This window comes from Syngnathus acus, chromosome 21, assembly GCF_901709675.1.
Source record: "Syngnathus acus chromosome 21, fSynAcu1.2, whole genome shotgun sequence".
Taxonomy (NCBI): Eukaryota; Metazoa; Chordata; class Actinopteri; order Syngnathiformes; family Syngnathidae; genus Syngnathus; species Syngnathus acus.
In genome coordinates this window covers 5583166-5608899 of record NC_051105.1, presented here as the reverse complement: position 1 = coordinate 5608899, position 25734 = coordinate 5583166, and the positions used below count along the sequence as shown (strand labels likewise).

Here is a 25734-nt window from a genome sequence, read left to right as displayed (position 1 = left end):
TTGGGTCCAACGAACTGCAAAAATAAATAAATAAATAAATAAATAAATAATGCAAATACTAATAAATATTTTGTTTGTTGTGTTTGTTTAGTTTCAATATTTAACAATGTCATCATTTTCAACAGGTCAGTTTTGTGGAGCATTAGAAATGCATTAGCTTGCTGGGCGTAGTCAAATAAATCTTGTCCTGTGTAAAATACACAGCGTCGGGGCCTTGAAGGATGTCATTCACCAATGCCTGAAAAACAGCGGGCGCATTGGGTAGGCCGAACGGAACCACCAGTTACTCATATTGCCTACTGTGATTTCATTGAGTCCGCGATAGCCGATGCAGGGGCGCAGCGAGCCCTCCTTTTTATCCATGATTGATTCCAGCAGCGAGTGAGTCCTGAATGTATTCCTCCATGGCCTTGCGCTTCGGGTTGGACAGGAAGTACAGCCAGCCTTTAGGAGGGGCACAATCATAGTGTGGGGGGAGTGAGGTGGCCTTGGCCTTGTTGAAGACCTCCTTGAGCCCATGGTAGCAGGCTGGCACATTAGCGAGGTCGTTGGGAGGGCTGATGGCAGAACGTCGGAGTGGGCTGGCTGCTTCCTTTAGGCAGAGTCGGTGGCAGCGCTTGCTCCACTCCTGCACGGATCCGTTGTCCCAGTCCACGACGGGCTTGTGCTGCCGCAACCAAGAGTGGCCCAGGATGAGTGGTTGGCCTGGAACGGACAACAAGTGAAATTGAATCACCTCTCGATGATTACCTGAGAGTAGCATCGTGACCGGCTCCGTGATGGACGTCACCTCGCTGATCAGGCGGAAAACCAACACGTGGGCTGGGGTGGGTGGACGCAGAGGGAGCAATTTGATGTCCAGCCGGCGGGCGAGACCGATATCCGTGATGCTTGGCTCAGCACCGGAGTGCTGCCACCTTCTGGTCCCCATTCGGGAGGAGAAACCGGGCTTGGAGCTGGGATCGGTGGCTGGCGGGAGAATCGTTACAGGTCGAGCTCACGCAGATCCCCCGTTGCCCCGTGAGCTCCGGCCTTATAACGGACAAGTTGCAGCTCAATGAGTGGCCCCCCCACAGTACAGGCAGAGGCCGCCAGCCAGTCGGCGACGCCGTTCCTTGGCGGACAAGGTGGTGCACCCCAACTCCTGTGCCGGCCGGAATGAGAGGGTGCCGGTGATGAGCGGGCATATGAATAGGGGGCGAAGGCGTCTGTTGGCCATCTCTGTGATCACCGACACTCTGAACCTGCTGGTCATAATTTCTATCACTCACTACAAGTGAGTGTTTTACTGTTCCACTTCAACTGTTTTGTGTTATGATCAGTCCAGGAATAATAATGAATGTTTCTCTCGCTTTAGACAACTGCACCCCCCCAATAAACCTGATACTGCTGTCTCTAGCCACCTCTGACCTTTTGGTGGGTTTTCTCATGTTTTTTAAGATTTTGTTTTTTGAGGCTTGTTGGCTTTTTGGGTGGCCTGTGCTGCGCTAGATTCTATCCCCATGGTGAATGTTTTGAGTGAGCTAAGAGAATCCACTGAAAGATTGCATATGGTTAGTTGGGCAAGTAAAATTATGGGAGGATCATTATGATGATGATGATGCCGATGAGGAGGGGAAAGAGGTGTGGCTACTGTCAGATGTTCTGGACCTTAGGTATGAATATCGTCATGAAACAAGGAGCTGACTGAGTTGTGGGGTAACTCATCTATCTTCTGCACTCGCTGATGCTGACAATGCAGGAGCAAGGCGAACTGTGCTTCCCGCTGCTCGCCAATACTTCTTGCAGGAGGACGCAGCGTGATCCCTCGACCGCCGCTCTTTCCTCCATCCTGCTGTCTGCCATCTCTCTGATCACCGTCACTCTGAACCTGCTGGTCATCATTTCCATCTCTCACTTCAAGTGATGCATTGTGCTTCTTTTCTACTTGCACTATTATGCCTTCTGCCCAAATCCAGACATTTTAACGAGAATTTCTCTTTGTTTAGGCAACTGCATACTCCCACAAACCTGCTGCTGCTTTCGCTGGCTACCTCGGATTTCTTGGTGGGCTTCCTCTTGTTGTTTCAGATTTTCCTTCTTGACGATTGTTGGTTTTTTGGTGACCTGATATGCGTTGTGTATTATGTTCTGAATTACGTGATAACGTCTGCCTCAATAGGAAGCATGGTGCTCATATCAGTTGATCGCTACATAGCAATCTGTGACTCTCTGCATTATCCCATCAAAGTCACTCTAATAAGAGTTCAAATATGTATTTTTCTGTGTTGGTCTCTTTCGATAATTTTCCAATGTCTCTGTTTTATGGACTCTCTGAAGCAACCTGGCAGGTTCATCACTTGTGTAGGTCAGTGTGTGCTTGTGGTCACATACGCTGCAGGAATCACAGACCTCATTTTCTCCTTCATTGGCCCAATCACTGTCATTGTGGTTCTGTACATGAAAGTGTTTGTTGTGGCTGTGTCTCAGGTGCGCGCCATGCGCTCCCGCGTGGGGAGGGTCACATTGCGCGGCAAAACTATCATGAGTTCTGAGCTGAAAGCAGCCAGGACATTGGGCGTGGTTGTGGTGGTGTTTATTGTGTGCATCATGCCATATTTCTGCATCGCCATCTCGGGCCAAGATGTTATGCTCAATGCGTCATCTTCAGCCATTATTATCTGCTTGTTCTACTTCAACTCCTGCCTGAACCCACTGATTTATGCTATTTTCTATCCCTGGTTTAGAAAGTCCATCAAGCTCATTGTGACACTGCAGATTCTGCAGTCTGATTCCAGCGAATTGAACATAATGTAGACAAGCCAGCACGCTTTTCACCTTTCATGCTGTCAAGATTAGTACATTATTGATTCTGTTTCAACTGTGGATGACTGTCATTTATCTTCTATTGATTTTGTTTGCAACGCAGACAATCATAATTTCAACTGCTAAGATGTCCAGCTCAGAACACATTCTTGATTTAAAAGGCCTTGACTGTTTTGTCTTTGAGAATTATTTTAGGGGCATTAATTCAATGTGGGGGGGAAAAAACATCATACAAAAAAGTGTCAAAGGACCATCACATTGTTTTTTTTGGGTCCAAAGAACTGCAAAAATAAATAAATGAATAATGCAAATACTAATAAATATTTTGTCTGTTGTGTTTGTTTAGTTTCAGTATTTAACAATGTCATCATTTTCAACAGGTCCATTTTGTGGAGCATTAGAAATGCATTAGCTTGCTGTTCTAATTCTGCCCTACGTAAAATATACAGCGTCGGGGCCTTGAAGGACGTCATTCACCAATGCCTGAAAAACAGCGGGCACATTGGTTAGGCCGAACGGAACCACCAGTTACTCATATTGCCTACTGTGATTTCACTGAGTCCGCGATAGCCGATGCAGCCCTCCTTTCTATCCATGATTGATTCCAGCAGCGAGTGAGTCCTGAATGTATTCCTCCATGGCCTTGCGCTCTGGGTTGGACAGGAAGTACAGCCAGCCTTTAGGAGGGGCACAATTATAGTGTGGGGGGAGTGAGGTGGCCTTGGCCTTGTTGAAGACCTCCTTGAGCCCATGGTAGCAGGCTGGCACATTAGCGAGGTCGTTGGGAGGGCTGATGGCAGAACGTCGGAGTGGGCTGGCTGCTTCCTTTAGGCAGAGTCGGTGGCAGCGCTTGCTCCACTCCTGCACGGATCCGTTGTCCCAGTCCACGACGGGCTTGTGCTGCCGCAACCAAGGGTGGCCCAGGATGAGTGGTTGGCCTGGAACGGACAACAAGTGAAATTGAATCACCTCTCGATGATTACCTGAGAGAAGCATCGTGACCGGCTCTGTGATGGACGTCACCTCGTTGATCAGGCGGAAAACCAACACTCCGAACCTGCTGGTCATAATTTCTATCACTCACTACAAGTGAGTGTTTTAATGTTCCACTTCAACTGTTTTGTGTTATGATCAGTCCAGGAATAATAATGAATGTTTCTCTCGCTTTAGACAACTGCATCCCCCCCAATAAACCTGATACTGCTGTCTCTAGCCACCTCTGACCTTTTGGTGGGCTTTCTCATGTTTTTTAAGATTTTGTTTTTTGAGGGTTGTTGGCTTTTTGGGTGGCCTGTGCTGCGCTAGATTCTATCCCCATGGTGAATGTTTTGAGTGAGCTAAGAGAATCCACTGAAAGATTGCATATGGTTAGTTGGGCAAGTAAAATTATGGGAGGATTATTATGATGATGATGATGACGATGAGGAGGGGAAAGAGGTGTGGCTACTGTCAGATGTTATGGACCTTAGGTATGAATATCGGCATGAAACAACGAGCTGACTGAGTTGTGGGGAAACTCGCCTTCTGTATTCGTTGATGATGACGATGCAGGAGCAAGGCGAACTGTGCTTCCCGCTGCTCGCCAACACTTCTTGCAGGAGGACGCAGCGTGATCCCTCGACCGTCGCTCTTTCCTCCATCCTGTTGTCTGCCATCTCTCTGATTATCTTCACTCTGAACCTGCTGGTCATTATTTCCATCTCTCACTTCAAGTGATGCATTGTGCTTCTTTTCCACTTGCACTGTCATGCCTTATGTCCAAATCCAGAAATTTTAACGAGAATTTCTCTTTGTTTAGGCAACTGCATACTCCCACAAACCTGCTGCTGCTTTCGCTGGCTACCTCGGATTTCTTGGTGGGCTTCCTCTTGTTGTTTCAGATTTTCCGTCTTGACGGTTGTTGGTTTTTTGGTGACCAGATATGCATTGTGTATTATGTTCTGAATTACGTGATAATGTCTGTTTCAATAGGAAGCATGGTGCTCATATCAGTTGATCGCTACATAGCAATCTGTGACTCTCTGCATTATCCCATCAAAGTCACTCTAATAAGAGTTCAAATATGTGTTTGTCTGTCTTGGTCTTCTTCGTTAGTTTACAACTTTCTCTGTTTTTTTAATTCTCTGAAGCAACCTGGCAGGTCCAACACTTGTGTAGGTGAGTGTGTGATTGTGGTCACGTACGCTGTAGGAATAACAGACCTCTTTCTCTCCTTCATTGGCCCAATCACTGTCATTGTGGTTCTGTACATGAAAGTGTTTGCAGTGGCTGTGTCTCAGGTGCGCGCCATGCGCTCCCGCGTGGGGATGGTCACATTGCGTGATGCAACTATCAAGAGTTCTGAGCTGAAAGCAGCCAGGACGTTGGGCGTGGTTGTGGTAGTGTTTATTGTGTACATCATGCCATATTTCTGCATCGCCATCTCGGCCCAAGATTTTATGCTCGATGCGGCATCTTCATCCGTTGTTATCTGCTTGACCTTCTTCAACTCCTGCCTGAACCCACTGATTTATGCTATTTTCTATCCCTGGTTTAGAAAGGCCATGAAGCTCATTGTGACACTGCAAATTCTGAAGTCTGATTCCAGTCAAATGAATATAATGTAGACAAGCCATCACCTTGGCTTTTCACCTTTCATGCTGTCCAGATTAGTACATTTAATTGATTCTGTTTCAACTGTGGATGACTGTCATTTATCTTCTATTGATTTTGTTTGCAATGCAGACAATCATAATTTCAACCGCTAAGATGTCCAGCTCAGAACACATTCTTGATTTAAAAGGCTTTGACTTTTTTGTCTTTGAGAATTATTTTAGGGGCATTGATTCAATGTGGGGGGAAAAAAACATCATACAAAAAGTGTCAAAGCACCATCACATTGTTTTTTTTGGGGTCGAAAGAACTGCAGAAATAAATAAATAATGCAAATACTAATAAATATTTTGTCTGTTGTATCTGTTTGGTTTGAGTCTTTAATAATGTCATCCTTTCCAACAGCATTGTGGAGCATTAGCTTGCTGTGCGTAGGGCGTAAAATAAATAAATAATGCAAAGACTAATAGATATTTTGTCTGTTGTATCGGTTTGGTTTCAGTCTTTAATAATGTCATCCTTTTCAACAGGTCAGTTTTGTGGAGCATTAGAAATACATTAGCTTGCTGTGCGTAGTGCGTAAAATAAATAAATAATGCAAATACTAATAAATATTTTGTCTGTTGTATCTGTTTGGTTTCGGTTTTTAATATTGTCATGCTTTTCAACAGGTCAGTTTTGTGGAGCATTAGAAATGCATTAGCTTGCTGTGCAAATGCATTCTGTCCTACGTAAAATAGACAGCGTCGGGGCCTTGAAGGATGTCATTCACCAATGCCTGAAAAACAGCGGGCGCATTGGTTAGGCCGAACGGAACCACCAGTTACTCATATTGCCTACTGTGATTTCATTGAGTCCGCGATAGCCGATGCAGGGGCGCAGCGAGCCCTCCTTTTTATCCATGATTGATTCCAGCAGCGAGTGAGTCCTGAATGTATTCCTCCATGGCCTTGCGCTCCGGGTTGGACAGGAAGTATAGCCAGCCTTTAGGAGGGGACATAACGGGTAGGTCGATGGCACAATCATAGTGTGGGGGGAGTGAGGTGGCCTTGGCCTTGTTGAAGACCTCCTTGTAGATTCTATCCCCATGGTGAATGTTTTGAGTGAGCTTAGAGAATCCACTGAAAGATTGCATATGGTTAGTTGGGCAAGTAAAATTATGGGAGGATCATTATGATGATGATGATGCCGATGAGGAGGAGGAGGAGGAGGAGGGGAAAGAGGTGTGGCTACTGTCAGATGTTATGGACCTTAGGTATGAATATCGTCATGAAACAACGAGCTGACTGAGTTGTGGGGCAACTCGCCTCCTGTACTCGTTGATGATGACGATGCAGGAGCAAGGCGAACTGTGCTTCCCGCTGCTCGCCAACACTTCTTGCAGGAGGACGCAGCGTCATCCCTCGACCGCTGCTCTTTCCTCCATCCTGTTGTCTGCCATCTCTCTGATCACCGTCACTCTGAACCTGCTGGTCATTATTTCCATCTCTCACTTCAAGTGATGCATTGTGCTTCTTTTCTACTTGCTCTATTATGCCTTATGCCCAAATCCAGAAATTTTAACGAGAATTTCTCTTTGTTTAGGCAACTGCATACTCCCACAAACCTGCTGCTGCTTTCGCTGGCTACCTCAGATTTCTTGGTGGGCTTCCTCTTGTTGTTTCAGATTTTCCTTCTTGACGGTTGTTGGTTTTTTGGTGACCTGATATGCATTGTGTATTATGTTCTGAATTACGTGATAACGTCTGCCTCAATAGGAAGCATGGTGCTCATATCGGTTGATCGCTACATAGCAATCTGTGACTCTTTGCATTATCCCATCAAAGTCACTCTAATAAGAGTTCAAATATGTCTTTTTCTGTGTTGGTCTGCTTCGATAATTTTCCACTGTCTCTGTTTTATGGACTCTCTGAAGCAACCTGGGAGGTTCAACACTTGTGTAGGTCAGTGTGTGATTGTGGTCACCTACGCTGCAGGAATGACAGACCTCATTTTCTCCTTCATTGGCCCAATCACTGTCATTGTGGTTCTGTACATGAAAGTGTTTGTTGTGGCTGTGTCTCAGGTGCGCGCCATGCGCTCCCGCGTGGGGAGGGTCACACTGCGCGGCAAAACTATCATGAGTTCTGAGCTGAAAGCAGCCAGGACATTGGGTGTGGTTGTGGTGGTGTTTATTGTGTGCATCATGCCATATTTCTGCATCGCCATCTCGGGCCAAGATGTTATGCTCAATGCGTCATCTTCAGCCATTATTATCTGCTTGTTCTACTTCAACTCCTGCCTGAACCCACTGATTTATGCTATTTTCTATCCATGGTTTAGAAAGTCCATGAAACTCATTGTGACACTGCAAATTCTGAAGTCTGATTCCAGCCAAATGAATATAATGTAGACAAGCCATCACCTTGGCTTTTCACCTTTCATGCTGTCCAGATTCGTACATTCAATTGATTCTGTTTCAACTGTGGATGACTGTCATTTATCTTCTATTGATTTTGTTCGCAATGCAGACAATCATAATTTCAACCGCTAAGATGTCCAGCTCAGAACACATTCTTGATTTAAAAGGCCTTGACTGTTTTGTCTTTGAGAATTGTTTTAGGGGCATTAATTCAATGTGGGGGGAAAAAAACATCATACAAAAAGTGTCAAAGCACCATCACATTGGTTATTTTTTTGGGTCCAAAGAACTGCAAAAATAAATAAATAATGCAAATACTAATAAATATTTTGTCTGTTGTGTTTGTTTAGTTTCAATATTAAACAATGTCATCATTTTCAACAGGTCAGTTTTGTGGAGCATTAGAAATACATTAGCTTGCTGTGCGTAGTGCGTAAAATAAATAAATAATGCAAATAATAAATATTTTGTCTGTTGTGTTTGTTTAGTTTCAGTATTTAACAATGTCATCATTTTCAACAGGTCAGTTTTGTGGAGCATTAGAAATGCATTAGCTTGCTGTGCAAATGCATTCTGTCCTACGTAAAATAGACAGCGTCGGGGCCTTGAAGGATGTCATTCACCAATGCCTGAAAAACAGCGGGCGCATTGGTTAGGCCGAACGGAACCACCAGTTACTCATATTGCCTACTGTGATTTCATTGAGTCAACGATAGTTGATGCAGGGGCGCAGGGAGCCCTCCTTTTTTTCCATGATTGATTCCAGCAGCGAGTGAGTCCTGAATGTATTCCTCCATGGCCTTGCGCTTCGGGTTGGACAGGGAGTATAGCCAGCCTTTAGGAGGGGACATAACGGGTAGGTCGATGGCACAATCATAGTGTGGGGGGAGTGAGGTGGCCTTGGCCTTGTTGAAGACCTCCTTGTAGATTCTATCCCCATGGTGAATGTTTTGAGTGAGCTTAGAGAATCCACTGAAAGATTGCATATGGTTAGTTGGGCAAGTAAAATTATGGGAGGATCATTATGATGATGATGATGCCGATGAGGAGGAGGGGAAAGAGGTGTGGCTACTGTCAGATGTTATGGACCTTAGGTATGAATATCGTCATGAAACAACGAGCTGACTGAGTTGTGGGGCAACTTGCCTCCTGTACTCGTTGATGATGACGATGCAGGAGCAAGGCGAGCTGTGCTTCCCGCTGCTCGCCAACACTTCTTGCAGGAGGACGCAGCGTGATCCCTCGACCGCTGCTCTTTCCTCCATCCTGTTGTCTGCCATCTCTCTGATCACCGTCACTCTGAACCTGCTGGTCATTATTTCCATCTCTCACTTCAAGTGATGCATTGTGCTTCTTTTCCACTTGCACTACTATGCCTTATGCCCAAATCCAGAAATTTTAACAAGAATTTCTCTTTGTTTAGGCAACTGCATACTCCCACAAACCTGTTGCTGCTTTCGCTGGCTACCTCAGATTTCTTGGTGGGCTTCCTCTTGTTGTTTCAGATTTTCCTTCTTGACGGTTGTTGGTTTTTTGGTGACCTGATATGCATTGTGTATTATGTTCTGAATTACGTGATAACGTCTGCCTCAATAGGAAGCATGGTGCTCATATCAGTTGATCGCTACATAGCAATCTGTGACTCTTTGCATTATCCCATCAAAGTCACTCTAATAAGAGTTCAAATATGTCTTTTTCTGTGTTGGTCTGTTTCGATAATTTTCCACTGTCTCTGTTTTATGGACTCTCTGAAGCAACCTGGCAGGTTCAACACTTGTGTAGGTCAGTGTGTGATTGTGGTCACGTACGCAGTAGGAATGACAGACCTCATTTTCTCCTTCATTGGCCCAATCACTGCCATTGCGGTTCTGTACATGAAAGTGTTTGCGGTGGCTGTGTCTCAGGTGCGCGCAATGCGCTCCCGCGTGGGGATGGTCACATTGCGCGACACAACTATCAAGAGTTCTGAGCTGAAAGCAGCCAGGACGTTGGGCGTGGTTGTGGTGGTGTTTATTGTGTGCATCATGCCATATTTCTGCATCGCCATTTCAGGCCAAGATGTTCTGCTCAGTGTGTCATCTTCAGCCGTTATTATCTGCTTGGTCTTCTTCAACTCCTGCATGAACCCACTGATTTATGCTATTTTCTATCCCTGGTTTAGAAAAGCCATCAAGCTCATTGTGACACTGCAGATTCTGCAGTCTGATTCCAGCCAGTTGAACATAATGTAGACAAGCCCGAATGCTTTTCACCTTTCTGCGTGTCCAGATTAGTACATTCAATTGATTCTGTTTCAACTGTGGATGACTGTCATTTATCTTCTATTGATTTTGTTCGCAATAAGATGTCCAGCTCAGAACACATTCTTGATTTAAAAGGCCTTGACTGTTTTGTCTTTGAGAATTATTTTAGGGGCATTAATTCAATGTGGGGGGAAAAAACATCATACAAAAAAGTGTCAAAGCACCATCACATTGGTTTTTTTTGGGGGTCCAAAGAACTGTAAAAATAAATAAACAAATAATGCAAATACTGATAAATATTTTGTCTGTTGTATTTGTTTAGTTTCAATGTTTAACAATGTCAGTTTCAATATTTAACAATATCATCCTTTTCAACAGGTCAGTTTTGTCGAGCACTAGAAATGCATTAGCTTGCTGGGAGTAGTCAAATGCATTTTGTCCTATACACACAGATATGATTTGTTTTTATATTTTAGTATACAGTACTATGAAATGACTACTCAGCATTATTTGTGCTGTTGCATTGCTTTCAATTTGTTTTACATACTGGCATCATATTTGCAGCATCTGTTTGGATGGGTGTGTCAATAAAAGCAGTTGTTGATTGATTGATTGTTGATTGAACATATTTCTAATTTTATTTGGGTGAATATTTCTGCTGTGATATTATTGCTGCTGTGATGGTTCCCACCATTAATCTCCCTATTTTACAACAAGTCTAAAAACATTCTCTAGACATTTCCACACGTAATCAACCAGTGGTGTTGCTATGATAAGTGAGACGCGTAATTTGTTTTCATCAAAGCCAGCCAATGACATTATAATTAGACTTTTGCAGGAAGGCAAATTCACAGACATGGCGATGCAGACAGTAGTGACAGGTCACGCCATTGGTGTAGATCACAGGTGTCAAACTCAAGGCCCGGGGGCCAGATACGGCCCGCCACATCATTTTATGTGGCCCGCGAAGACAAATTGTGCATCAAATTCGTGTGTCATTACTATAATTGCAAATTGTCTTCACTTTTAATTTTTTTTTTTTTAAATATTTGACCAGTTTTTACTTGTCTGATTTGAAAACGAGTTATTTGTCAGTTTGTTTTGTAGCTTTTACTGTATATAATACGAGGTGCTCATACATTTATTTGTCATAATGGCCCTCCGAAAGAAGCTATGACTACAATGCGGCCCGCGAAAAAAATGAGTTTGACACCCCTGGTGTAGATCTTCTGCATTCCCCGTTGTACGGTGAGAAAAGTCTTCACCTGACATTAACCTGTACTTAAGCGACACTTGGAATGTTTCCATTCTCACACCGAGGATAAGACGTTGTTATGCTTAGCAGTCGGCGCTGATTAAAGGTTTTGTGTTTCCTATTGTTACCTTTGTACCTGGAACATCCCTTCCAGGAGATAAGCATTTTTCTATATTTGGATCTTTGTGACAATCCGGAATGACTGCAATGACTTGTTCCAGCTGTTGTCAGAACATACAGTATTTTAAAAGAACGGAGACAGCTATCCATCAATTTTCTATAGCACGTGTCTTTCGGATCGTGGGTGCGCTCGAAACGATCCCGACTAACTTTGGGCGAGAACTGGTTGGTCGCAAGCCATTCTCAGTAATCCGAGACATTGTTGTCCTTTAGTTCAGTTAGGTACGCTTTGCTTTGTATGTTTAGTAATTTGTGTGTGTACGTGTGTGTGTGCGTGTGCGTGTGCGTGTGTGTGCGTGTGCGTGTGCTTGTGTGTGTGTTCTTAAGTGGTTCTTTATATATATACGTATATATATATACGTATAATATATATATATATATATAATATATATATATTATATATATATATATATATATATACAAATAAATAAATATACATATATATATATATATTTTTTTTTTAATTTTTCCTTGTTCCTCACCTTTTTAAAATGCTTACTGTGGCACTTGAACTGAGTGAAGTGAAGGCAATGAAGTGCATTAAATACAGTGCAGAATGAGTCATAATATGGATGCTTTTAAAGAAACTAGCTGCTGCTTCATCCTCTTTGTCTCTGTTTTTTGTGTGTGTGTGTGTGTTTGGCCCAATGATCTGATTATGTCTGCAAAAACAGATGCCAGGTCCTATACTGCATTTCAGCACACTTCCAAGTCGAGGAGCATCGTGTAAAGGAGAGCTTCTAGAGCTGGACTGCAACGCAAGGTAAAGCTATCATAAAGTTCTTTGTTTGTTTTGATAACAATTGCATTGGAATTGACAAATAGACTTGCTCAATACACTCAGCAAACACGATTACACTAATTATTGAGCAGTTGTAATGTGGGTACAATTGCACTCCAACATACTGAGAGGTGCTCCCAATATTTTGATTACCTGGTTCCTCAGGATGAAGATGTTGCTTCCACTTCTTCTGAGATTGACCACCTTGCTCCTCCAGGCCGATCATCCAGTCTCCTCCAGCAGTAAGTACACATTTTACATCATGCATATCATATAAATTGATGAAATACGTACCTCACAAAATGTCAATCTGGATTGTGTTGTCATTGTGTTCAGGGTTTTTGTCATTCCCAGTCAAGTCATGCGGTCTTTTCATTCTTCCTCCTCTTCCTCCTCCGCTCTTTCCTCCACTAAAGCAAAGAGCAGAATTGATGGTAGCCGTCACACTAAATGGTCATTTGATTAGGTACACATGCACATTCTAAATTGAGTCAGGAATAATGTAACAACTGCACTGCAAAATCTAACCACAGTATCAAACATATATATCATTTTTGACAATCTCAATCAAAAATGGGCATTGTTATCACTGCAAGTTGAGTTGTGTTAGTTGATTGTGCAAGTGTACCTAATTTTTTGGACAGTGAGTGTAAACACGTGGTAAAATAATTATGCTTGTTTGTTCAGGTTGATATAAAGGCACACATCACAGGGCCTAAAGGAGAGAAGGCAAGTTATTTTTTTCCATAATTACAATTAATTAAACAAACTAGAAAATGAAAAATAATGCAAACATCAGATTTTTTAAAGCGGTATTGTATATTGATTTATTATTTTACTATAATGATTTAGATTGTTATTATTGTAATTTGTCATTATTTGAAAATTTTATTATTTAGTCATTATATTGTACTCATATGCTTACATTTCAAGTATTATTAAGTACTATTTAAATTGAATACATAGAAAACATCAACATATTTATTCATCAATCTATTATTATTTAATTATAATATTATACTTTGGTAAATTATATATAAATTCCTATAATTTTCAACTGTGAGATGGAATGTAAAAAAAAAATCTGAAAAGAATTTATTTATTGGTAAATTATGGTAGAAAAAAAGTATTAGGCCAATAATAAAAGTTCAATTCAATGCTTAGTAATATTACTTTTTTTTTTGTTGGCAATTACAGAAGTCAAACATTTATTTGAATTCCCTTCACAAATTTTCTATGGGGTTGAGGTCTGGAGACTGGCTAGGTCACTCCAGGTTGTGATTGGGAGTGTTGTCCTGGTGGAAGACCAAGCCACATTTTATCTTTACAGTGGGGATTGTGTTCTTGGGATGCAACTCAGCATTCTTACTCTTCTTTGCGCTCCTATTTTAAGGGCTGTCGAGGAGCCAGGGGACCAAAGGTAGATGCACGCGCACACTAACAACAACATTGAAGAGTGGTGGATGGTTATACCTGGTGCTTGGTTTGTTGCTGTTTATTTCAACCAGAAGACATCATATGAATAAATAAAGAAATCCATCGAAGGAACTTTGTGGAAGTGAAAGCAAACAGTGTTACGTTTGTTTCAGGGTCAAGCGGGTGTTATGGGTGCAGAGGGAGCAGCAGGAAAAAGAGGGTCGACGGGACCGAGTGGACCCCAGGTAGCCTGCAATGTGACACTCAAACATTTCCATTTCCACAATATAATGTAGGTAACAAGCTGTGTTTAATTTTTGCAGGGAGAGAAGGGCTACAGAGGCTGGAGGGGCCTCAAGGGAGAAACCGGATCACCATGCATGATGATGGTAGGTTTTAATATATAAGTCGTGGAGCACTTATTCATATTCGAGGGAACATGCAGTATTATGGAAAATTTAAATTAACTGTATACTAGTGACAGCCCTCCTGGTAGGCCTTGTTGATGAATATAGTTCTGGTTATATTTTTAGCTCTGCAATTAGGGCCCCAAAGCTGGCGGTGTGGATTAGAAAAAAAAAAGAAAAGAAAAACACCTCTTTGCACCACCACTGGTTAACATTTCATTATTTTACAGGGAAGTACAGGGCAAGCAGGATTACGGGTAAGCGCCCAGCTAAATGTCTCCGTTAGAGCATACGATGAAAATATTATTGACATTTATTTATTCCATATCAGGGGGTCAAAATATTAACATTTATTTATTTCAGGGGGATAAAGGCTTCAAGGGAGACACAGGACCCAGAGGAGCTCCTGTGAGTAATAATTCTTATTTCGTTTCCTGATTTTAGTCAAACTACTTGCAGTGGACTTCTTCACAGCTAACGACATTGAAGAACAATATCCTGCCGTCCATTATGTCTGCATGACTAATAAAATTGTGTCTCTCATCTACACAGGGTGATCCAGGCATTACAGGGAGGTGTGGTGAGAAGGTAGTAGCACGGATCCATTTCCAAACACAACGGACATTTATGACTAGAACGTGATTCGTTGGATCCATGATAACTTCAGATCGACCAATCGTTATGGTTTAATTTACGTTTAGTGCACCTAGTTGTCATTTAAGAGAAAAAACAAGCGCTACAGATGTCAACTCTGAACCTGGTAAAGACGAATGCTTGTCATGTGCGGTAAACAACAAAGGGCCCTTCATCACTGCTTGTGGGTATAATTTAGCTGCAGTTCTTAGTTGTTCCACGTTGTACGTAAAATTGAAACATTATCATCCTAGGGCGATGGTGGCCTGTGGGGTGAGCCAGGACCTAACGGAATGCAGGGCTCCAGAGGAGAGCCTGGTGGCAGAGGAATCACGGTAGAACCAAATGAAATTTAAATCATTGTTTAGCAAAAACCTTTTAAATAGGCTTTTGGTGTTGATCCATGCAGGGTTTGAAGGGGTCAACTGGGCCTACTGGAAAGATGGGTTACCCTGGTTTGGTGGGATTGCCTGGTTTGCCTGGAGAGCCAGGACTTCCTGGACAAGGTGTGCCACAATCATATGTTGCCTTAGAGGAGACCTGATGACCTTTGCTTGCCTTGCAGTGTATGTTTTGACAGGTCAGCAAGGGGAACCAGGAAGTCGAGGTCCTTCAGTCGCATGTAGCTGTACCAGGGATAGAACCCCGGAGCCATTAGCGGATCGAGTCCAGAGGGTCTGTTCAGTCTTAAGCGGGCTACACGCGTACAGATTTGGAACATTTCAACCAATTTTTGAGACACTGACAACAAAAAGATAGTGTGATGCGCTCTTGATAAGCAACAGGACACCACTAGATGGCGGCAAAGCACAACCTTTGTCTAAATTCAACTCCGGAACTCACTTTTATGTGGTTCCTTGGGCACATGTAGATTCAGAACCTAAAAGAATGACTTGAGACAGGATATGGGAAGTCACTATAACCAGCTGTTCTTCTCTTTGTGTCCGGCAACAGTGCAAGCTTAAGTTTAGTTGGTTACCGGCTTTGATTGCAATGAGTCAGTTATAGGTGTTGCCCTCTTTGGATACGTCTGTCTAGTTGCAGCTTTTCTGATCTTGTCTTTGCAGATTTTCATAGCAGATGGAGACACAATGATGAGGAAGCTGCAAGGGCAGAATGTAATGGTTCTCCGGACCGACAAGCAGGCTCTCTACATCTACATCGAGGCTCAGTGGATCGATGTATTGGTAATTGCATTTTATGATCTCATGCCAGGCATCCCGTTATTATTGCTGTCCAATGAAAAGCATGTAGCTCCACATTTCTTTCAAAGACATTCATAGTCATAGAGTTCATCGGACAATATGTTTGAGTAAATGGTGGACTTCGTCAAATGTGTCGGTTTTCCTGCTTTGTCATAGACAGATCCCATTCTGCCAATTGCAATTGATAACATCTCTTTAAATGGGTTTTCTCTTTCCGTGCTGCTGCTCTTCGGATCAAGAACCCAAAAAGTGAAAGCATCCCCGCTTGAGTCCCCTCAACACATATTTCCAACATGCTCACTCCAACACGCAAGAACCTCATTCCAGCATTTTATCATACTTGAATAAACAATTCCTGTTAAGTACTGTAGCTTGTGATGATATGCAACCATGACAGTGAGCTTATTTCATATGAACTTTATCATAAATCTTGTTTGGGCAATAAACTTTAGCAATGCAAGTACATCATGTATGTTGCCGTTTGTGACTATACCCAAGTATGAGTTAATATACTTAATAGCCCATTTTTTGTTTGTGAATTAAAATAATACTTAGTTACATATGCATCATTGTCTTTCATTTTTAGACTTCTATAAATTGATGGCCCTTGTCCAATGAATATTATCTTTAAATTTAATTTGTTCAATGGCTGGCCTAATGCAGTTTGTCAAATTTTATATAATTTTTAGACTTTTATAAATTGATGGCCCTTGTCCAATGAAAATGATGATCTCTAAATTGTGTTTGTTCAATGGCCTGATGCAGCTTGTCAAATAATTGCAGCAAAGTAGAGGCCATTTGGAAAAAAGTGTATTTTATTGCCAGATTAATCAATTATGCCACATATTGATTTGCTAAGGACTTCGGATGTATAGAGGTTTATGGTGAGCAGCCCTAATCTGACATGAGCAGTCACATGGTTCTGGTTGGCTTCTTTGGCATGCCACCCACTGCAATGTGACATTACACTGCATAGCTTCTTCATCTGCCAAGTATAGTCAACAAGCGTTTGGTCATATTGTCACCTTTGTAAAATAATGGCCTAAGACAGTGTTTTTTTTTTTTTTTTTTAGAAAACAGAACCGAACAAAAAAAAAAAGGTCAATTTATCGATATTCATTTTAAAAACTTCTGGGGTAGAATTGAATTATAAGTTTGAGTATGAAGCAGATTTTAGCAGAGGTGGCCAGCACCATTAGAAGTTTAAGGCAAAAAAAGAAAAAAAAAAAGGCAAAATATGACTTAGGCAATTATTTTAAGAGGGTGACAACGTGATATTAATTGTATAGAAATGATGAAATTACAATTTATCATTGGAACAGACAGTTTAAGCAAGGTGAAGAACACTTTGGACATAAAATGAAACTTTCTTTTAACAACTCCTTTAAAACTTCAAATAATAATTATGTGGTAATAACATCTTTCCAGCATTAAATAATCTTATATAAAAACACACAAAAGGTTTGAACTGAAAAGGACCTCCTCCCAGTCCACAACATACATTTACTATAAACACACCTCAATCCACCGCCCTGCATCCTTCATCATTGCTGCGGCTCCATTTGGGTACCAGCGTTCATCAAAACTTCTCGAATGGTACGATTTTTTTCTATTTTTAATGCAAAGCTCAACAGATAGTGAAGAAAAGTTTGGAGGTTTACACATAAGGTATATACATAAACATACAGTACAGAGTACAGATATACTGTATTTGTGTATATACGGTATGCTTCTTGACTGGATAGCTTAAATGTATACTGGCAATGACAAGACTAATAATTTGAATGATAATGTGTATAAGGTCACGTCAGTAGCAGTCAGAACCTAATCTGCCTGCTGTTTGTGTTCATTGAGTTCCAGTCAGCAGAAGTGACCCGCCTTCTTCCTTTTGCGTGGAATTTGACTGAACCAATGAAATCACTCACTACTTTGGCTGGATATTGGTCTGATTGCATCTTGAGGATTTAGGAAGAGTCACACAACTCAAGACGGAAGATGATTCCACTGCAGGGAGATGATAAATAGTTCCAGTCTTTGTCCTCTACCATTCGCTGGTCAGTTTGGTGCTTTGGTCCCGTTTTGGTGGTGCGGGAGGTGGTCCTCGCCGCAGCGTTGCATAGCCTGAGATGTTGGTGCTGTGTTTGGCAGACTGGGAGTGCGCGTGATGTCGGGACAGCGTTTGCGTTTGCCCGCGGGCCGCCTGCTGCTGCTGCAGGAGCTCGGGCGGAGGAGGTGGGAGGAGGGCCATGTCGTCCATGGTGGCCACGGGCTCCATCTTGGAGGAGGGGATGAGGCTGGAGGAGGTGAGCGAGCCATGGCGGGAAACTGACTTCCTTTTCAGAGTGCGGTTAAGGTCCTCAAGGAAGTGAGTCTTAAGCACCAGTGTGCTCGGTCCTGCGGATTTGGGTGAGGTGGGAGCAACGGGGGAGGAGGAATAGGAAGTCAGGGTGGACGGTGGGGTCTGAGAGAGGGGCGGCGGAGAGTGCGCCAGTGACGTCGTCGTGTCGTACGGGCTTGTGTTGCTGGCCTGCCGATTTAGCGATGGTGCTGCCGCCACCGCCGCCGCTCCCTTTTTCAGAGAACCTTGCTTCCACGATGACACCAGCGGCGCCGGTGGCTGCTGCTGCTTCTGAGGCTGGGGGTTGACCACGGCCACCTTCGGCGGTTGATGGAACTCGGACGGGTGGGGCGGAGGAGGAAAGAGCTCAGAGTCACTTGGCGGGGGCGGGAAGTAGTCGGGGGACGACTCTAGATGTTGCGATTGGGAGAGTGGTGGCGGGGGTGGAGGCGAAGGGAAGTCTGACGAGGACTGGTGGTGCTGGCTTGATTGGAGCCCCTGGAGCGCCAGCGGGAGGTTAGCCAAATTCAGCTTCCCCGGCTTGGGAAGTGGCGTCGGAAGGGCTGGGGAGTCCTTGCAGGGCGAGCCGGTCGCTGACGAGGAGCTAGAAGACGTCCCACCTTGTCCAAATTTGCTGAGCAGGCTCTCGACTTTCTTGGGCCTGTCGTCCGGTGCCTCGCCCGAGTTGGAGCGCACGGAGGAGGCCCTCTGCGGGGTGGGCGGAGGCCCTCGCTTGGCAGAGCCGGTGGATGAAGTGGAGGGCGACTTTTTTATGGGGGAGCTCGTCTTTGAGGAAGGCGGAGGGGGGAATTCGGCAAGAGATCCGTCAGGAGGCGGTGGTGGGAACTCTGGGGACTGGGGAGCAACAGTGCCGCCCGGCTGCCATTTTGGTTTCGCCTTGACTGCCGGGGGAGACTGAGGTGCACCAAACTTTGATCCTTCCATAGAGTTTGAAGAGGGAAGAGGCGAGGAAGCAGCATTGCCCGGGAACTGATTGACAATCTGCTTGACCAATGACGAGGTAGCCAGGGAGATAGAGGACATGGAAGAGGAAGGGGAAGGGGAGAGGACAAGGTTTTTGGACGAAAGGCTATGCTGCTTGGGGAGCGTGGGGGGAGGCTGATTGGGAGAGTGGCCTGTCGAAAAACTCTGCTGCTTCTTTACAGGTCCGTGGCTGCTGGCGAGCGGTGTGGGTGACACCGGGGACAGCGCGAGCGGCAGGGAGGAGGGACCTGCAGGTTTTCGCGCAGTTTGAGGAGGAAACCCACCAGTGAAGGTTTTTGGTGGTGCCGGAGGCGGGGCGTTGGGGGACAGGGGGCGCAGGTCTGCAGGAGGCGAGAGCTCGGCCAGAGGCGGAGAAGATTCCTCAGACGTACCTGGGGTAAAGTCGTAGACCATGTTGGGGAACTTCTGCGCCAGGAACTGCTGGAGGCCAGCGTTGGACAGTTGAGCACGGTGATTCAGTGTGGGATCTAGGGACGGAGGCAACTCGGTGTCTTCCAGGATCTCTGGTGGTGGAGGTGGTAGGTACGAAGGTTCGTGCAACTCATCCTCTGATGGTAAAGGTGTAGGAACGGGGAGGCCAAATTTCAGCACGGCTCCGGCGGAGCCAAGGACCGGAGCTGCGGATGGAGGAGGCAGTGAGAGGGAGGGATGCGACAGGGAGGTGTCACCGTAAGTGGCTGGGAGAGTGTTGTAGTTGGGCGGGGGGGCCGCTCCGGTCAGCTGCGCTCTGGACTGCTTCTGGTTCTGTAGGTGAGCCAGCGTGCTGTACTTGACATAGGCTGCCGCAGAAGCCGCCTGATGGGAATCATTCTCGACCACAGACAGATCGTCTGGCGGAAGGGTCCCGTCAGTGTAGCTGCTTCGAGAGGGTGGCGTCTGAGATTGGGGAAGCGGGAGGGGCTGGGAGGACACAGTGGGGATCTGCAAGGGGATGGGCCTACTGATGGCATCCATCCTCAGCATCTGGATGGAACAAAATAAAGGGCAAGACCAAAAAGACAGACAGGAAGGTGAGAAAGGAGAAGAGAGGTGTGTCAAAATATTAAAACAACCCTTATTTTGTATCAATCAATCCGAGACGGAATGCAGTAAGTCAAACAGCAAACAAGTGCAAAATATGACAACTGCAGGCAAAAGTTTGAGGTTCTGATATTAGCACGTGTCATCACAGCACAGGTTTCAAGCAGGTCCACCGGACTGAAGGGTTACAAGTAGTGTATTAGTATGTCTGCAAACTGCAAAAACAAAATATCACACAAGTGTATGTACACACTCAAACTTCCTGTCTAACCTCTGCTGCCTCCACCACCAGCACACAGTGGCACTGCCACAAGCCCTTTGACCTTTGACGGCTGGCAGAAAAGCAGAGGGCAAACGTGGGGTCCCACAAAGGACAAAGAAAGATGTCGGAAGAGTGTGTGTGATTTGGACGCACCTCTCCTTGCGTTCCCCTCCTCCACGCATCAGAGAAGATGGAGCTGACAACACTCTGGGAGCGGCCGTGGCCTGATGTCATCTCTGACACGCCACTGTCCGACTGGCTGGAGTGGGTGGACTGAATCTCTGACAGACGGACATGAAATTTTTTTAATAAATAATATGTGGAAATAACCAGCATATCTGTTTAAAGCCCCAAATCGATGCTGAACCCATGAAGACAAAAGTCACCTGGAAGACTGGAGGAGGAAGAGCCTGACTTCATGGAGGAAGAAGAGAGCGAAGACCAGTCATAGGCTGCCTCGGTCCTCCTCATGGCCTCCAGAAAGTTGATGTATAGCTGCTTGCCATACTGTAAGAACAAGATGACAACATTTCAAGACATGATGCCGTTGTTATTTGTTCCTATCAAAGCCCAAGGATGTCTGACAAAATGGGACAAAACATTTGGATGTTGTTACCTTGGCGATGCGAATACTGTTGACCCATTGCTGGAGTGTTCTGACGTCATCGCAGCAAAGATACTTGATGTACTGAGACTTCTTCTGGATTTGAGGGTGCTGCACAAACAAGATACAGTCATACATTTGTATAGGAGGCTTCATTTCTATGCTTGACATGCTGCCACTGCAAGAAAAACCTTAAAATACTAAGAGCATTTGACCTCTTTCCAAACAGCAGTAGCATAGAAGAAAATATTCTTGATGAATTTTGATTATCTTTTTGTAACTATAATAATACATATATATATTATTACAACTTGGACCACATAAATAAACAAAGAAATCCATATTTCTATTACAAATTGTCAATTGGGCCTAATGAATTTTCTAAGGCCGCCAGGGGGCAGTGCAGGCTATGCTGTCACAATGCATGATGGATTATACTTGTACCTTGAGCACCATGCAGAAGTCGGTAGGTGCTTTGTACTTGCTCTTGTAATCTTGGCCGTGGTAGACGTTGACATGGTCCAACTGGAGGAAACACACCAGGTCTCTGGACGCCTGCAGAAACAAACATACGTCCACCTTTGTTTGCAAAATCTATTTCACTATTTCCCGTTGACAAAATGCACATAAGCGTGCACACACACTCACCTTGGCTTTGCCTTTAGGGACGTAGTAGATGCCAGAGGCTCTGAGTAGGAAGTAGCGTTTCTTCCAGGACTTTTTTCCATCCTCCTTCAGCCACAGCACGCCCTCCATCTCCGGCACCGACACTGAGCTGCCACCAAAACACTCCTGACAAACACAAAAGGGGGCACCAGGTCACCTTAGCTGTCAATGCTTCATCTTTTTCCACATTTTCATGTCCAAGACGTGTTAAGGGACACAGCTGCATGCAAATTCAACTAACCTCTAACAGGGCCTCTTTGTTCCGCTCAGCCATCTCGCAAGTTTCCTTCCGTCCCAACAAATAATTCTGTATCACGCAAAAAAATAAAAAATATTTGCAGCCATTGAAACATAATGTACATGTTTACTTTTTTTTTTTTTGGGTGGTGGCGTAAGTGAATCAGGGCTCGATTGTTCAAAACAAGAAAATACATTTTAACCACTGGTTAAGAAGATTTAACCGACCGTTAATTTTTATGGCACATCTATCTTGTTCAGAACTGTTAACTTTAACTGACAGGATAAGAATTTAACCGGTGGTTAGGGGTTAACTAGGAGTCAAAATCATGGGGCCCAAGTGGGTTTACCTGTGGGTTCTTGAACAGCGCATACTTCTCAATGCGTTCAGTGAACATGAGGCGGTTCTGGCTGTCTCTGGTCCAGTTCAGCAGATTCTCCACGAGGTTCTCATGATCCTCAAAGATGCGTTCTGTAAAGTGTTTCCAACATACAAATAAAGGAATTTCATTTTTGGAAAAAAATGACTTTTGTGTTTCGGATGAATAGAAAAATATTTTCTACATTCAAAACGCATCAATCAAACGTAAGGAATTAGTCGCAATAAACATCATTATGAGAATATCCTAATTTCATTAAAACCACTTTTTAAACAGTAGAGAAAAAAAAATACAATAAAAACGCTCAACTCATGATTGGTTGTCCCACTAATGTGAATTGAATTGGTGTTTTTTAGTATTTTGTGCAAGTTCAATTAGTTTTCCTCTGCTGACACAAAAACATACATTTCTATGCTTGGAAATGTGGTATCAAAATAATTACACGGCTTCATTTCCTTTAGGGGAAGTATGGAGAGCTCAATGTGATAGGAAGTGAACTGGCTCGCTCGCCAAAGGACACACAGCAGGGTTTCTGTTTGCGTCTATACAGTGCGTGTGAAAGAATATGCCTCTTCGTCACTCGCTAATTTCATTCATTAAAAATCACCAGTTAACCTGCACTCAGCCTTCATGCTCCAGCCACTTTTCACGTTTGTATCTTCTACAAAAGTGCATTTTTACCTAATCCCCTCTTCTTCTCAATACAACAGCGCTGAATGGCTGGTAGAGCCCTCAAGATGTGGGTTACATCACATGCATCACCACACAGGACCTACATAAGGATGCGTGTGCGTGCACGCCCGTGTGTGTGTATGTGTGCGTGTGTCAAAGTCTGTTAGTGGAGTCGAGGCTGATAGTACAGTGCGTATATGTGTGCCCGGAAAACACACATCTCCCCCATCTAACCCTCGAGCAGTGTGTGTGTCTTTGTTGGTGCATATCTGAGTGCGTGCCGTCTTTGTACTACTCAGAGATGCTGCGTTAAAGCACACTGGGACAACTTGCTACTGTAACAGTGACAACGCTTCTCTGTATTTAACAAGACAAAAACGAATAGCTAATGCGACTAGGCATCCGTCAATTGTTTATGATACTGTGCATGTAGCACAAAATGATGTAAAAAATATAAATATATGCTAACAGGAGATTGTTTGCTGTCTTTTCAATCACATTAAATCTGAGACAATGATGTCATATTAAAATTGAGAGAATAGATGGATAGATAGAGCTGAGAGAGAGAGAGAGAGAGATACTTTATTGATCGGGGGGATTCAGATATACTGATGACATGGGAGCAACTTAATAGGCTCCTAGAAAAGGCTACCACTCTCAACGGCCCCAACAAAGAAATAAACCGACATTTTTTTGCCTTTAATGGCTTGCGACAAAGATTCAAGACAAAACGCAGTAACAAGCCAGCTGGTGAGAGGCCTAAATATTGTGTTGGCATCCGCAAAACTTGAACATCTAAATGAAACTGATGTGATTTATTTAGTTGGAAATGGTGGTGCATTATTACCCATTTGCAGTTCATTAATGGTTTCCACCAACGACCAGTCTGGACTGTAACCACAGTGGGACTTCTCCAGTAAACTGTCCAGCACCTGAAGTACAGGACAATCACCACTCATTATGCTCATATTACAAATATTACAATTCCAGGATAAAAATAAACCCCGAAAACGACATCACTTACTATTGTAGAAGAGGACAAAATATTCACATGAAGCCGATATTGTACCTGTCTGACTGTTTGCCTCTCGTCCACCATCATGGTCTTTGAGCTCTCGTCCGACAAATGAACACGAATCACCAACTGTGAAGATGAACATCAGCCATCAATACTATTATGATTTCTTTAGAAAGAAAAAAATGTGATTTGCTCACTATCAAATGTGAATGCATTTTAACACAACACCAACGGGAGAATTTGTTTGCTGATGTTTCCAAGCAGGAACAACACACTGTCTGTGCAATTTAACACATAGAGGGTAGCAATAGTTCATTCTGTGATTTTGTGTGTGTGCGTGTGTGTGTATATAGCAAATCCAGGCAGTTAATCCAGCCTCGCTCTTCCTCTCTCTTTGGGATTGGGATTTCAATCGCAATGGTCATTATGCTGAGTGTTGCATGTGTGTGTATTGTGTGTGTGTGTGTGTGTACACATGACCCCAGCTGTTCTCAACCAGGTCTTTTCATTGTGGAGTATCACTGACCTGACCCACATAGCCTGGTGGGCTGGACACGTGCCAGAAACAAACACACACGCACATATGCACATGCACGTACACACACGGTGGTCCAACTGGTAGTTGTAAATTTTTGAAGTAGATACAAGTAGTACCACTCAATTTCATGTCGTTATCAACTATGTTGAAGTGAGTTGAGAGTTTCCTTTGCGACAAATGTGGTGCTCTTCTACATTTTAGGCATTTAAAACTAATTTAAGAGTAGTTGTCAATTATTCAAACATGTTAACTATTGGTGGCTGGGCTTGTTTTTTTATTTTTTATCAGCAAGACCAATGAGACCGAAAAGAATTTGAAATAAAGAACAAAACTGCTTAAATTTTATGAATATGTTAAACATTGAAAAAACTTAAAGGCTTCAACATGCAGGCAAAATGTCTCAAACTTTCTCCATTGTTACTGATAGTGGAAGAGAATACTGTACTGTTCTTAAAGGCAGAATATTAGAATAGAAATTCATTGCATTGCATGGTGCAAATAATGTCGTGAACAGTAAGTGCAAAGTACCTCACCTTTTTCACTTGAGCCTCTTTTATCTTCTCCAGGGCGACTCTGATGTTATCCGCCTTCAGCTTTGCAGCTTGCTCCTCCTGCAGAAACACACACACGGTCAGTTGCTGTAAACAAATGACTTGATTGCACACCTAAATATCTACAATTAGCTGAACTTTACCTCACTCTTCCAGCAGGAATTCATGGCTTTTGTCAGTTTTCGCTCAACGATTCTGTGTCTGTTCGTATCCAATCATGCTGGAGGATTGAAAAACACACTTCCAGAATTGTGCACGCCAGTTGTTCCAGTGTACTTCAAAGAGGTCGCAACATATCCACTCGCGTCACACAAATTTGTCAAACACAAATGCGAAGCACAAGTTACAATAGCTCCGTGAGATAAAAGAAGTTGACATGGCATCATCATCCTCCTCAATCTCATAAAGTAATCATTATGCGAGGCGCGGCAGAGTCCTCCTGGTCAAGGACTCAAAGATGCAAAAGCAGTTACCCAAATGACGATATCAGCGCTCATATACGAATAAAAACCAAATAACGTCACT

General features: G+C 43.6%; 6 protein-coding genes across 9 annotated transcripts in view; 5 read left to right on the top strand and 1 right to left on the bottom strand.

Moving 5' to 3' along the window:
* The first annotated feature begins 1703 nt into the window (after window positions 1-1703).
* Window positions 1704-2824, top strand: LOC119115187 (trace amine-associated receptor 13c-like). The gene is made up of 2 exons (XM_037239467.1): window positions 1704-1902; window positions 1989-2824. Exons 1-2 carry the CDS (start codon window positions 1727-1729, stop codon window positions 2794-2796), a joined length of 984 nt encoding a protein of 327 aa, XP_037095362.1. The 5' UTR covers window positions 1704-1726; the 3' UTR covers window positions 2797-2824.
* A 1487-nt stretch (window positions 2825-4311) lies between these two features.
* On the top strand, window positions 4312-5411 carry LOC119115189 (trace amine-associated receptor 8a-like). Its single transcript, XM_037239471.1, has 2 exons — window positions 4312-4517; window positions 4604-5411. The coding sequence occupies exons 1-2, from the start codon at window positions 4342-4344 to the stop codon at window positions 5409-5411; spliced, it is 984 nt and encodes a 327-aa protein (XP_037095366.1). The 5' UTR covers window positions 4312-4341.
* Window positions 5412-6637: 1226 nt separating this feature from the next.
* On the top strand, window positions 6638-7789 carry LOC119115190 (trace amine-associated receptor 13c-like). The gene is made up of 2 exons (XM_037239472.1): window positions 6638-6895; window positions 6982-7789. The coding sequence occupies exons 1-2, from the start codon at window positions 6720-6722 to the stop codon at window positions 7787-7789; spliced, it is 984 nt and encodes a 327-aa protein (XP_037095367.1). The 5' UTR covers window positions 6638-6719.
* A 1173-nt stretch (window positions 7790-8962) lies between these two features.
* Window positions 8963-10029, top strand: LOC119115191 (trace amine-associated receptor 4-like). Its single transcript, XM_037239473.1, has 2 exons — window positions 8963-9135; window positions 9222-10029. Exons 1-2 carry the CDS (start codon window positions 8963-8965, stop codon window positions 10027-10029), a joined length of 981 nt encoding a protein of 326 aa, XP_037095368.1.
* A 1366-nt stretch (window positions 10030-11395) lies between these two features.
* Window positions 11396-16383, top strand: LOC119115156 (collagen alpha-2(IX) chain-like). 3 transcript variants are annotated; one of them, XM_037239424.1, is made up of 16 exons: window positions 11396-11698; window positions 12151-12239; window positions 12423-12499; window positions 12594-12691; window positions 12945-12986; window positions 13651-13677; window positions 13847-13918; window positions 13997-14062; window positions 14311-14337; window positions 14444-14488; window positions 14633-14668; window positions 14968-15048; window positions 15123-15219; window positions 15279-15388; window positions 15781-15900; window positions 16075-16383. In XM_037239424.1, the coding sequence occupies exons 2-16, from the start codon at window positions 12151-12153 to the stop codon at window positions 16264-16266; spliced, it is 1179 nt and encodes a 392-aa protein (XP_037095319.1). In that variant the 5' UTR covers window positions 11396-11698; the 3' UTR covers window positions 16267-16383. The 3 variants fall into 3 exon arrangements, with proteins under 3 accessions (XP_037095319.1, XP_037095320.1, XP_037095321.1); XM_037239425.1 differs by having other exon boundaries at window positions 11400-11698; window positions 16158-16283; XM_037239426.1 differs by lacking the exons at window positions 11396-11698; window positions 12151-12239; window positions 12594-12691.
* A 335-nt stretch (window positions 16384-16718) lies between these two features.
* raph1a (Ras association (RalGDS/AF-6) and pleckstrin homology domains 1a) overlaps window positions 16719-25734 on the bottom strand; it is a 31613-nt gene continuing 22597 nt past the window's right edge. For both annotated transcript variants that reach the window (XM_037239421.1, XM_037239422.1), the window contains 11 exons: window positions 25192-25269; window positions 24172-24246; window positions 23950-24034; window positions 22401-22522; window positions 22055-22120; window positions 21796-21939; window positions 21592-21702; window positions 21160-21258; window positions 20930-21050; window positions 20697-20824; window positions 16719-20224 (listed from right to left, as the gene is read on the bottom strand). In XM_037239421.1, coding sequence (XP_037095316.1) covers window positions 17960-20224; window positions 20697-20824; window positions 20930-21050; window positions 21160-21258; window positions 21592-21702; window positions 21796-21939; window positions 22055-22120; window positions 22401-22522; window positions 23950-24034; window positions 24172-24246; window positions 25192-25269 — 3294 coding nt within the window. In that variant the 3' untranslated portion in view covers window positions 16719-17959. The remainder of the gene's footprint in view (window positions 20225-20696; window positions 20825-20929; window positions 21051-21159; window positions 21259-21591; window positions 21703-21795; window positions 21940-22054; window positions 22121-22400; window positions 22523-23949; window positions 24035-24171; window positions 24247-25191; window positions 25270-25734) is intronic.

Excerpts from the sequence above, each read along its gene's own strand:
- LOC119115187 (XM_037239467.1), top strand. The coding sequence starts at position 1,727 with ATGCTGACAATGCAGGAGCAAGGCGAACTGTGCTTCCCGCTGCTCGCC. Across the intron at positions 1,903-1,988 it reads ATTTCCATCTCTCACTTCAA|GCAACTGCATACTCCCACAA; the intron begins GTGATGCATTGT and ends CTCTTTGTTTAG.
- LOC119115189 (XM_037239471.1), top strand. The coding sequence starts at position 4,342 with ATGATGACGATGCAGGAGCAAGGCGAACTGTGCTTCCCGCTGCTCGCC. Across the intron at positions 4,518-4,603 it reads ATTTCCATCTCTCACTTCAA|GCAACTGCATACTCCCACAA; the intron begins GTGATGCATTGT and ends CTCTTTGTTTAG.
- LOC119115190 (XM_037239472.1), top strand. The coding sequence starts at position 6,720 with ATGATGACGATGCAGGAGCAAGGCGAACTGTGCTTCCCGCTGCTCGCC. Across the intron at positions 6,896-6,981 it reads ATTTCCATCTCTCACTTCAA|GCAACTGCATACTCCCACAA; the intron begins GTGATGCATTGT and ends CTCTTTGTTTAG.
- LOC119115191 (XM_037239473.1), top strand. The coding sequence starts at position 8,963 with ATGACGATGCAGGAGCAAGGCGAGCTGTGCTTCCCGCTGCTCGCCAAC. Across the intron at positions 9,136-9,221 it reads ATTTCCATCTCTCACTTCAA|GCAACTGCATACTCCCACAA; the intron begins GTGATGCATTGT and ends CTCTTTGTTTAG.
- LOC119115156 (XM_037239424.1), top strand. The coding sequence starts at position 12,151 with ATGCCAGGTCCTATACTGCATTTCAGCACACTTCCAAGTCGAGGAGCA. Across the intron at positions 12,692-12,944 it reads AGCAAAGAGCAGAATTGATG|GTTGATATAAAGGCACACAT; the intron begins GTAGCCGTCACA and ends TTGTTTGTTCAG. Across the intron at positions 13,919-13,996 it reads CGGGACCGAGTGGACCCCAG|GGAGAGAAGGGCTACAGAGG; the intron begins GTAGCCTGCAAT and ends TAATTTTTGCAG.